The sequence below is a fragment of the Aplysia californica genome, unplaced genomic scaffold, assembly GCF_000002075.1.
Source record: "Aplysia californica isolate F4 #8 unplaced genomic scaffold, AplCal3.0 scaffold00943, whole genome shotgun sequence".
Classification (NCBI taxonomy): domain Eukaryota; kingdom Metazoa; phylum Mollusca; class Gastropoda; order Aplysiida; family Aplysiidae; genus Aplysia; species Aplysia californica.
This window is the reverse complement of record NW_004798213.1, coordinates 126410-138789: the sequence shown is the minus strand read 5'-3', so window position 1 is coordinate 138789 and position 12380 is coordinate 126410. Positions and strand designations below refer to the sequence as shown.

The 12380-nt window shown below is 40.0% G+C and overlaps 1 protein-coding gene across 3 annotated transcripts in view; it reads left to right on the top strand.

Moving 5' to 3' along the window:
* The window catches only part of LOC101852285 (1-phosphatidylinositol 4,5-bisphosphate phosphodiesterase gamma-1), an 84704-nt gene that overhangs the window by 33474 nt on the left and 38850 nt on the right, over positions 1–12380 (top strand). For all 3 annotated transcript variants that reach the window (XM_013089401.2, XM_035972990.1, XM_035972989.1), the window contains 6 exons: positions 3536–3651; positions 6287–6372; positions 7011–7131; positions 8000–8085; positions 10567–10649; positions 11606–11660. In XM_013089401.2, the coding sequence (XP_012944855.1) occupies positions 3536–3651; positions 6287–6372; positions 7011–7131; positions 8000–8085; positions 10567–10649; positions 11606–11660 (547 nt within the window). The remainder of the gene's footprint in view (positions 1–3535; positions 3652–6286; positions 6373–7010; positions 7132–7999; positions 8086–10566; positions 10650–11605; positions 11661–12380) is intronic.

Sequence of the window (12380 nt, the reverse complement as noted above, 5' to 3'; positions counted from 1 at the left end):
GGTTGGAGGGTTCAGTGTCAAATTCCCTCCCACTTTTGCTTCTCCAGCCAGCTTGTCTGCTCTCTCGTTGCCGGTTACCCCCGCATGGCCCGGGCTGAAGATCCAGGCCACTCTTTCCAGGCTGCTCTCCCTGATCGTAGCCTTCCAGTCCGCATACAGTATCCCTTTCTGTACCTTCTGTAGTGTGCTCATTACGGTGTGCTCGAGCTCCTCTTCAGGAATAAAACCAAAAAGGAAACGGGGGGGGGGGAGTTGGAGAAAGAAGGACGGGAGCTAGAAAGACACAGTTAAAGAGTCGCTATACACATATATTTTTATTGGGGTTTTTGGCACATAAGATCTCGTTTTGTGTTGAAATTTCACTCATGAAACTTTTTAAATTGTCAGGCACTGGTAATGCTAACACGAAAAACTCAAATCCATGGATAGCTCGTTCAGTTTGCCATTCCTGGACTATCTTTTAAAATTTTCGTTATTGGTTAACTCAAATTATGGATGTGTCAAACACATTTGTGAGGCATCGTGGTGAAATCAGGCACTCGTCAAAATAACGAAATCAGAGAAAGAAGCATTTTTGGACCAGTTTGGCAATTTTTTTCAAATTTGTGTTTTTCTGACTTAACACTTAGTATGTCCATTCAAAAACACATTTATGTGTGGATTTTATGGAAAAACGCTGATTAGAGGCTCAAAACATGTACATTTGCAGTTTCCAAGGACTCTTGAACTCTGGAAGTCACCAAACTTTGGCGGCCATGTTCTCGCTAATTTCATTTTATTTCTGAAATCAGGTGACCCCACCTCCTTCAATCACAAATATCTCGACTTCTATTCCAGAAAAATGGATACTTTTTTAATTGAAAGCAAGGCAAATGAACTACCTTTAAGATGATACCATAACTCTTTATGCCCAAAAACTGACAAGCGTCTAACTCCACCGTGTCGTGACACATTTGCAAATCTCCAACCTGTCTGAGTTATGCGTGCCGGACTGTACTTAACGAAATTGGACATTTGAATTTTTCCAGCTGAATATGGCTTGGATTTATTATCAGTATTTTCAAGTAGAAATTCATAATAACAAACAGTGATTCTTTATTTTATTGACTGGCTTTTTCAGATGATTTGTTGACTGAACCTATTGATGTGAGTGAGACCAAACTGCCTTCTCCCAACCAACTGTGGAGAAAAATTATTATCAAGGTATTGTGTGGATTTTGAAAAATCTCTACTCCTATTTTCTTCTTTTGTCTTCTCAACATTGATTTCATATTCTTATTAGCTTTGTTACCACCTTTGTAAATCTACCTGTGTGTGTGGTGGTGGTGGGGGGGATTAAATCCAGTATCAGTGTTTGCTGAAAAGTTTTTACTTCTCCACTGTTTGTCTGGTGTAAATTCTGTCTGTCATCCTTCTTTTTTCACACCACTAAACAGCCATTATTTTGTTGGTGTTCATCTCACTTACACAGATAAGTCGGGACACTAACAAATGTGAGGCGGCGTGATGGAATCAGACTCTCGTCAATTTTGGGGCATGTAGAGTTATTGGTATCATCTTAAAGCTTGTTCAGTTGCCTTGCTTTCAATGAAAAAATTACCCGCCCATCTTCAATAGAAGTGGAGATATTTTGGATTGAAGGAGGTGGGGGTCACCTGATTTAAGAGGTAAAATTAGCGAGAAAACGGCCGCCAAAGTTTGGTAAATTCCAAAGCTGGAGAGTCCAGTGAAACTGTAAATTTATATTTTTCTGTCTTTAATCAACGTTTTCTGTGAAATCCTCTAAGGAATGTATTTGTAAATGGACATAAAAGGTGTTGAGCCAAAAAATAAAAATTGTATAAAAATTTGTAAACAGGCAGAAAACTGCTGTTTTCTTCGATTTCATTATTTTGACGAGAGCGATGGACATGTTCCGACTGTAGTTACCCCAACACTGAACAAGGTGTGACATAAGGGATTGAAAAGGCCGCTATCGTTATACTGTCAGTGCAGCTTCTAGCCAGGGTTTTGCCAATGCTCAGTAAGAAATACCTATACAAACTCTCTGTTGGCTCCCTTTTCAACTGCCATTCCTCCAACTGCCTGAGTGACTAAACTAATGTAAATTGGTGCTAGAGGCACACTCTATACACAATTGGCACCCGCCCATCGGCTGCGCAGTAATAATCTCCCTTTCTCCCACACACAAGTGTGATTGAGTGATTGTCGCCTCCTACAGGATGCCTGAAGGCCTTCTGATCAAGTTTTGGACGAAGGGAAATAACACTTTATAATATTGTCCTCCACCTAGTAAGTCATGGCAGAATTATTTCCCTTGACCTTGGGCAGTCTTTTTACTCCTGTTGGCCAAAACGACACATTCTGACATCTGCGGCGTGATGGTCAGACTCTCTGCCCTGCACGCATAGGACTTTAGACCAATTCCCATGTGGAGAAGATGTTTTATTTTGTATCCCTCTCTGTCTGCTGGGATGTGTCTGCTACACAACTTGCGACCTGAGTAGGCTACTAAATTATAAAAATTGTGTTGTGCTTAACATTTACAGCATACAACTGTATCATAAGTGAGCAGGTTTATAGCTGTTGTGAACTTGAAAAGGGAAACCTCTTTTAAATGTAGAAATTGTACTCATGTTTATTTTAAGAGCTATATTGAACTAATTAACAAGCATATGGACAGTGTCACAAGCAATCCACTTAAGTCGGTTGAAGTACTTTTTAAGTGGGAGACAAAAAAAAAGTTTTTTATGTGTTTTTCGTATCTGGAATTTCGTAGCAAGAAATTATAAGCCTTGACCATGGAATTAAATTGCATTTTGGCGATGCTGAAAGGCACATTTTTGATAGAGCTGTGGGAGGGTGTGAAAATAAAAAACTCCCGAAATTAGGTCGTAAGTGGATTGCTTGCAGTAGTGATGATATTTTATCTGAAATGGTACAGCCTTATATGGGGTTAAGCCTGAGGCTATTGACAGCAGGATTCTGGCTGTTCTTAAGGTTTCTTGGTCAATACAACTGTAAGCGGAAAGTTGATTTCTCTTCTTAGGGTCAGGTAGGGGTTGTTCTAAAATTGTCAAAAAGAAAAAGTGAGAGAAGAAAGCTTGCACTGCTGTGACGTGAGGACTATTGGTATATCGGTGTGCTAGTCCAGGGAAGAACACTATGCTGCCGTAAGCTCACAAAATGCCTTTTTTAATATATTGGCGCCCAAAAGTTTTATATGCAAAATCGAAAGCCTGATTAGTTATCCTGCTTGTGGGAAAAAAAATCAGAATGAAACTGTAACTAGTTTTTAAAATAAATTAGAATTCAAATTTCGGAAGCACTCTTTTTTTCAAAGGTTAGGGTTACATTAACAAAAAACCTCTTTTTCTCAAAACTGTTGTAAATTTTTAAAAAGGCGTTTTGTCGGCTTACGGCAGTAGGGCCTATGGATGTGCCTAGATTGAGATATTGTCAGCCCAGCAAGCCAGTCGCCAGAAAAGGATGTAAGGGAAAATATTCTGATTATTTTCCTTTGTCCTGGTTTCAGTTGGAAGACTACTTATTCAGCCCAACAAACAGCATTGTGAACCCCAAGGAGCAGAAAGTCTATCAGAATATGGACTTTTCCCTGTCATCCTACTGGATTGCATCATCTCACAATACGTATGTTGTCCTTTTTGGGATTTTTATGCTTGTCTTCTTTTGAGACGAACGCCATACTCTCACAAAAAATAAATATGCTATAAAGAATTTGAAAAGGCAGAAAGCTTCTCTTTTTGACTTAGATTTGCAAATTTTTCTAAATTGTGAGATGGGGAATATTGGGAACGAGGAGACTATTCTTAACCCCTTTCTGCCAAATGATATACCTAGTATGTCAGGACAGTGTGTAATTTTTAGCTTTGTTCCGTACCGTGGACGTCTTGGAAGTCAGCAAAATTTGCCTATAAGGCATTACATGTACGTCATGTACCTCACACTAGTCATCTGAATCTAGTTCTTCTGCCATATGCACCATTTGGATTCGTATTCGGGAATAAGAAATGTGCATGTGGGTGGTTGGCGGGTGCTCTGGTGTGTTTGCTTCTTCTTTTCTATCAAACATATCTATCGTCCTTATCTCCCCTCCTTCTTTTTTATGTTTCTTACTCTCTTGTAACACCTCTAATCTTCTGTCGCTCATATGACCTTATGCAGTTTGGAGCGCCGTAAAAGTATTACTTTCCTGCTAGGCTTGCACACGATTGATAAACACAGGTCTAGTCTTGCAGACGAACGCCATACTCTCACAAAATATAAATATGCTATAATGAATTTAAAAAGGCAGAATGCTTCTCTTTTTGACTTAGATTTGCAAATTTTTCTAAATTGTAAGATGGGGAATATTGGGAACGAGGAGAATGATTGTAAGTCTACTAACACTGAGACTTGAGATGCTGTCCTGGCTAAAGAGCTTAGCTGAAAACCAGTGCTGACAGTAGGAATGGACATCCCCAGGCTACAAAAGGGTGCACCCTTTTACACTTTGCCGTTACTTGCCGCAATAATGCGACTGAAAATTATCCGGTCCGGTCACCTGGCGCAGTTGTGTGCCTGGTGTGGGAAGTCCGTTGCAGTCACTCTCCTGGGTGGGTGACCAGATGGGGTATTTTGTACTGGTGGCTGTGTGACTGCATAGTATTAAGCGTTGCCTCCAAGCCGAAGACTACACAAGCTCCTGAGCTCCCTGTGAATTTTGCAAGATTTACGCCACTGTGTGCTGAGGCATACGTTTAATGTGCAGAAGGGTAAAGTAGCTCGTGTTGAGACGTGCACTTAGATCCCTATAGGTAAAGGGAAATGGCTTTTCCTTTTAGTTTTAGTAAGAGTTTTATGGCGCTTGCAACACAACGTGGTCATATTAGTGCCGAAGATTAGAGGTTTTACGAGAGCGTAACAAACACTAAAAAGAAGGAGGGGAGATATAGACGATAGATGTTTGATAGGAAAGAAAAAGCAAACCGCACCCGAGCACCCACCAACCACCCTGTAAGTTCTGTAAATGTAGGAATTTCAGTTGTGTCAGATTTGATTTCAGTGGATACCATTTTAATTTTTTTGATGCTCCCTTTCTTACACCTGTTTGCTGGCATTTGGTTGGTTGTCTGGTAGAGACTGCTTTGTCCTCCTCCTTTTCAGTCCTTCTGTAGTCTGAATCTGCCTCCAGGCTAGGACTGGACACCTGGATGGGCCTAGATGGCTCTCCTGCGTAGTGTTTTCCTGTTTGCTGAGGTAGTATAGGTGTAGGACTAATAGACATCTTTTCATCTGTTCTTTTAGAAAAGATTTCTTTTTTTTTTTATATTGAAAAATGTCAAATTTCTAAGAACTTGCTGCTGCAGAATACTGTGCTGATGGCTTTGTTTGTAACATGATGGCTGGAGAAGCAAAAGTGGGAGGGAATTTGACACTGGACCCACCAACCGTCCTTACCGCTGTAAGGAAAAATTTGAGGAAGAATAGGGTAGATAGCGGTTCCCACACTCTAGGTAGATTGAAGGAGAAGGGGTTCCAAGGAGGAGAAGGGAAACAGCCACCTGTGGGGACCAGTCCGACTGATCTCCAATCGGATTATGATGGAGGCTGTAAGCAGACAGGCTCCAGGATGGATCCTGAAAAGGGGGGGGGAGAGCAGAGATGGACATGTTCCGACTGTAGTTACCCCAACACTGAACAAGGTGTGACATAAGGGATTGAAAAGGCTGCTATCGACTATTCTTCTGTAAGCAAAAAGGAAAAACTACAGTATCTGACTGGATCTCAAATTTACATTGTGCTTTTGGCAGAACCAAGGGCTCAAAATTGTCTGCCTTTTACTTTTAGCGCCAATTCTGCTGTGTTCAAAAGTAAAGATTCTTGGTGGGAACTGATATCATTTGAGGTTCATCAGAAGTCTGCCTCCAGGTAGCAGTTTTTCAGTCTTGTTAAGTTCAATTTGAGCTTGCCTATTTGTATTGATACATTTTTGCCCGTTTCCAGTTTCCCGGATTTATTTTGACTTTATTGTCCAAACTGCTAGATGTGCCTGTTGGTACAATTTTATTAGATTTGTTTTTGTTTATTTTAAGGCCTTTTCGTCCTCTTGCCATAAAAGGTATCCCAGAGTCTGGGCTGTATTTATGTTCTGAATGTTTTTGGCCCTTGAACAATTTGTACTTTTGACAGGGAGTTGTGCAGGGTTGATTTTGGGCGAGATCTTTGCCAAAATGGAACTGCAGTTCTCGACCTAGAAACATTTCTCTTTGTTTTCTTTCTGCAGCTACCTCACAGGCTTTCAGTGGAAGGGAGACTCTTCTGTGGAAGCGTATGCTCGATGCCTCCGCATGGGCTGCCGTTGTATAGAATGTGAGTTTGTTTATAGAAATGTTTTTACATATGTCTTTTTGCTGGGGGGGGGGGGGATTGTTGTTGTTTTTGCTTTGATTTGTTTGTTTTTTGGGGTTGTTGTTTTTTGTTTTTTTAGGGTTTTTGTTTTGAGGGGTGTCTATATAGATGAAGATATTTGTGTTAGCTATTCCATTAATATAGGCACAGGCAACCTCACACATACATACACACGCAGTAACAAATGACTTTACAACAAATTGCCCCAGTCCCTTAAGCCAACCTTATGGGAGTAGTAGAATTTTTTTTAAAGTTGTATATTCCCCTGTTGAAACAATTGATTTAAGTTCAGCATTTAGTACCCACGTGACAAAGCTTTTTTTTCCTTTTTCCTATGCCTGTGCAGTTGGATGAATGTAAAACTCACTTTTCTGGTTTAAGTCACTTATGAAAACTGGGTATGTGTTGCGGGTGGTTGGAGGGCGACACTGGTAGATCCGACTTCTTTATTTTCTATCTGTAGTTTCTGTCAAATGGCCGCTGGATCGGAAAAGTAAGTTGTTTCTGTCTGTCTACCTTACTTTTTCCCGGCGCTAAATGACCCCATTACTGTGTGGATGTGCTTCTCTTTAACCAAGCGTGTTGTGCTCTTTTTTCAGTGGACTGTTGGGATGGTCCGGATGGCAGACCCGTCATCACGCATGGCCGGAGTTTAACGTCAGTCATCAAGTTCTCTGATGTGTTGCATACCATAAAGGAGCATGCTTGGGTTGCCACAGAGTAAGTTAAAAGAGAGGGGAGGGGATGAAAAAGGGATTTGTTGTTCCGTTTTCAGGAGGGGGGAGGGGATGAAAAAGGGACTTGTTGTTCCGTTTTAAGGAGGGGGGGAGGGGATGAAAAAGGGATTTGTTGTTCTGTTTTAAGGAGGGGGGAGGGGATGAAAAAGGGACTTGTTGTTCTGTTTTAAGGATAAGAGCAGGAATAGGTCAGTCTCATGGTTTCTGGTCACTAAAATGTTGGATATTGTGTGCTTCTGCTAGCTTCCAAGTATTTATCACCTTTCTGACCAGCTATCATATGGTTGGCAGATGAGTCAGGACCATGGCTAGCTACTATGCTTTCTGAGAAAAAGGAAGCTCATTCTATCACTAAGATCTTGGAGTAAGTTTAGTAGATTCATGTTCAGTACAATGTTATGTAAATGACTATGTATCCGTTTACGTATATTGCGAATTGTATTGTGTATATTATTTTATTATGTATGTGTATGGGCTCATTTCTTAACGATGTGTAAGCGTATGCATGTGATAAGTAAGTAGATGTGTGTGTGTGTATGTGTGTGTTAGGCGTGCATGTGTGTGTACATGTGTGCACATGTGTGCGTGAGTGTGTGTGTGTGTGTGTGTGTGTGTGAGTGAGTGAGTGTGTGTGTGTGTGTGTGAGTGAGTGTGTGTGTGTACGTCTGTTTCATGAAAAAGTCCACATGGATAAGATCAGTTTGTTCTATTTGTCGCCATTGCAGCAGCATAACATGAGTGGTGAATATTGTACCATCTAACCTCAACCCTTTCCTTTTTGAGAAAGTTTCTAAGACCTGATATTTTCCATGTTTTAAGAAGATCAGAAGCAATGGTCTTTTCGCCTATAGGTATCCCTTGGTCCTGTCCATTGAAAACCACTGCAGTTTGCCTCAACAAAGGATCATGGCTTCACTTTTCAAGGAGGTTTTCCAAGGTGAGGATGGATTCGATTTTTTTAAAATAAAAAGATCCTTATAATTAAGGGGACCATTCCAGGGTTCTGTGCTCTGTTTCTTAACTCCTTTGGGTCATTCTACATCCTTTGGAAGCACGCTGTTTTATGAGCACTTGAAAAAGCAGCATATTAAGCCTGTTTTCTTTACTTTATCAAGAATCGGAAACGGCAGGCAACAAGATGCATACTATAGAATATGCAAATTTGTGTTTCTAATTTGTGCATAATGGTTTTAACTCACTTGAGCCTGAGCTATTTTTCACCCAACAGCCATTGCAGTCTTACAATTTTTGAGTGTGCTGATTCGTTAACAGTAAAAAGACTGTGAAAGCTATTATAATATTTTTTAAACGACAAAAGAAAGAAAGAAATGCTTTTTCAGAAAAAGAAAACTGCATCTGATTTGTTGGAATAGTGTTTATTTTATCAATAATTTGAAATGACAAAGTCTTGGGGTTACGCATTGTTTTTTGCACCCAATTTATTTTAAAAAATCATTTATAGCAATGTGGGGGTGAATGACTTAGTTCATTACTACTCAAAATTTATCGCTCATAACTTCGCCAAATTTTTAACTAAACAAAACAAGAGGGTCAGCTGTTGGCTCGCCGCTTCCCGTAGCTTATAACCGAAAAACAGTAGAGATATCGATTGAGAAAGGGCATCCGTAAATACATGGGAGTAGGCCACCAGGCTGATGGCACATCCCATAAGTACAGGGGATTAGGCTCAAGTGAGTTAATGTACCACAATGTTGCCTGTGGCCTTCTGTCGGTCGAACACGTGTCAGATACATCGGTAAGAGGAGGTGCTACAGAAAAAGTCTATCTTGGCTATGACAAACCCTTGGGAGCCCATATTTGCTGTGGGACATCATGTCTTAGTTTTGTTGAAATTGGTCTATAGATGACAAAACTATTGCCCTTTAAATGGGTTTTTTTTTGTAGACACCCAGTATGTATGTTGGGGTTTTTTTAAGCAACCTTACGCCATTGTTCTTATGGCACTGCTATTTTCTTTGCATTGTGTGCTCAGAAATAAGCTCAGTTTTTTTTTCGCTATAACATCTTACTTGTCTTACTTGTCCACTGTGTTGGGGTCACTGCAGTCAGAACATGTCCATCTCTGCTCCCCCCCCCCCCCCTCTTCAGGATCCATCCCAGAGTCTGTCTGCTTATAGTCTCCATCATAATCTGGTTGGAGATCCGTCGGACTGGTCCGCACAGATGGCTGTGTTTCCCCTCTCCTCTTTGGATCCCCTTCTCCTTCAATCTGCCTAGAGTGTGGGAACCGCTATCCGCCCTATTCTTCCTCAAATTTTCCCTTACAGCGGTTAGGACGGTTGGAGGGTTCAGTGTCAAATTCCCTCCCACTTTTGCTTCTCCAGCCAGCTTGTCTGCTCTCTCGTTGCCGGTTACCCCCGCATGGCCCGGGCTGAAGATCCAGGCCACTCTTTCCAGGCTGCTCTCCCTGATCGTAGCCTTCCAGTCCGCATACAGTATCCCTTTCTGTACCTTCTGTAGTGTGCTCATTACGGTGTGCTCGAGCTCCTCTTCAGGAATAAAACCAAAAAGGAAACGGGGGGGGGGGAGTTGGAGAAAGAAGGACGGGAGCTAGAAAGACACAGTTAAAGAGTCGCTATAAACATTTCTCTTTAATTGGGTTTTTGGCACATAAGATCTCGTTTTGTGTTGAAATTTCACTCATGAAACTTTTTAAATTGTCAGGCACTGGTAATGCTAACACGAAAAACTCAAATCCATGGATAGCTCGTTCAGTTTGCCATTCCTGGACTATCTTTTAAAATTTTCGTTATTGGTTAACTCAAATTATGGATGTGTCAAACACATTTGTGAGGCATCGTGGTGAAATCAGACACTCGTCAAAATAATGAAATCTAAGAAATAAGCATTTGTCGGCCAGTTTGGTATTTTTTTTCGAATTTGTGTTTTTCTGACTTAACACTTAGTATGTCCATTCAAAAACACATTTATGTGTGGATTTTATGGAAAAACGCTGATTAGAGGCTCAAAACATGTACATTTGCAGTTTCCAAGGACTCTTGAACTCTGGAAGTCACCAAACTTTGGCGGCCATGTTCTCGCTAATTTCATTTTATTTCTGAAATCAGGTGACCCCACCTCCTTCAATCACAAATATCTCGACTTCTATTCCAGAAAAATGGATACTTTTTTCATCGAAAGCAAGGCAAATGAACTACCTTTAAGATGATACCATAACTCTTTATGCCCAAAAACTGACAAGCGTCTAACTCCACCGTGTCGTGACACATTTGCAAATCTCCAACCTGTCTGAGTTATGCGTGCCGGACTGTACTTAACGAAATTGGACATTTGAATTTTTCCAGCTGAATATGGCTTGGATTTATTATCAGTATTTTCAAGTAGAAATTCATAATAACAAACAGTGATTCTTTATTTTATTGACTGGCTTTTTCAGATGATTTGTTGACTGAACCTATTGATGTGAGTGAGACCAAACTGCCTTCTCCCAACCAACTGTGGAGAAAAATTATTATCAAGGTATTGTGTGGATTTTGAAAAATCTCTACTCCTATTTTCTTCTTTTGTCTTCTCAACATTGATTTCATATTCTTATTAGCTTTGTTACCACCTTTGTAAATCTACCTGTGTGTGTGGTGGTGGTGGGGGGGATTAAATCCAGTATCAGTGTTTGCTGAAAAGTTTTTACTTCTCCACTGTTTGTCTGGTGTAAATTCTGTCTGTCATCCTTCTTTTTTCACACCACTAAACAGCCATTATTTTGTTGGTGTTCATCTCACTTACACAGATAAGTCGGGACACTAACAAATGTGAGGCAGCGTGGTGGAATCAGGCTCTCGTCAATTTTGGGGCATGTAGAGTTATTGGTATCATCTTAAAGCTTGTTCAGTTGCCTTGCTTTCAATGAAAAAATTACCCGCCCATCTTCAATAGAAGTGGAGATATTTTGGATTGAAGGAGGTGGGGGTCACCTGATTTAAGAGGTAAAATTAGCGAGAAAACGGCCGCCAAAGTTTGGTAAATTCCAAAGCTGGAGAGTCCAGTGAAACTGTAAATTTATATTTTTCTGTCTTTAATCAACGTTTTCTGTGAAATCCTCTAAGGAATGTATTTGTAAATGGACATAAAAGGTGTTGAGCCAAAAAACAAAAATTGGATAAAAATTTCTAAACAGGGAGAAAACTGCTGTTTTCTTCGATTTCATTATTTTGACGAGAGCCTGATTCCACCATGCTGCCGCACATATTATTATTATTATCTATCTTTCTCTCTCTGTGAGTGTCTATCTGTGTCTTTTTATCTTTCTCTCTGTGACTGGGTCTCTGCATCTCTCTTTCTGTGTCTCTCTCCATCTCTCTGTGTTTCTCTCTCTCTTTCTGTGCCCCAGCCCCTTAATACTGATAATCTAAACATTTTCATAAAGTATGAACGTAGTCAGTCTTTCAGGTCAATGTGTTTTTCTTTTTTTGTTTCAGAACAAAAAACTTCAGTTAGATGGCAAACTCCAAGATCAGAAAGATGCGGAGTTTTGTGAGTTTTGTTTGGGTTTTTTTTTTTTTGGTTTTTTTTTTTGATGTTGTATTTTGTGCTTTTGACATGGAAAGTACAAGTGACTTTTGTTTTGGAGAAAAGAGTGACAAATATATTTTGGCCATGTTTCTTCCTTTTCATTTTCCTTTGCGTATGGTTAGCGGGTGCTGTGGTGTGGTTTGCTCCTTCTTTCCTATTAAAAAAGTCTGTCGTCCTTATCTGTCGTCCTTTTTTTTTGTGTCTGTTATTCTCTTGTAACACCTCTAATCTTTGGCACTTATATTATCTTGTTGTATTGTAAGTGTGGTAAAACACATACTAAAACTAAAAAATGTTTTCTTTTTTAACTTGATAACGAGTTATGCAGCTGATTGTGATGAATCCCCTGTGGGTTTTACTTCTTCCTTATGGTATCAGTGAATTACTGGGGTTTTTTCCCATCTTTCCTTCCTTATTTTTGTCTTTCTCTTTTGTTTTTTTCCGTGCACTAGCTGGCTGCTGTTTTTCTTAAAGTGCTCTGCTTTACTGAAATTAAAACTTTCTCCAACTTATAAAGTTTTCCATTTATATTTCTCAACACCATGTAACCGTTGTGGACTTGAGCTCTTCTACTCGTTCTGAAAGATATTGTATAACACAAGCTGTCATTGTGGTCTTCTGCTGTAACTTCTTTTCAGTTATATGTTTATATAATGGTTGTGAAAAATAGCCAAATATTAA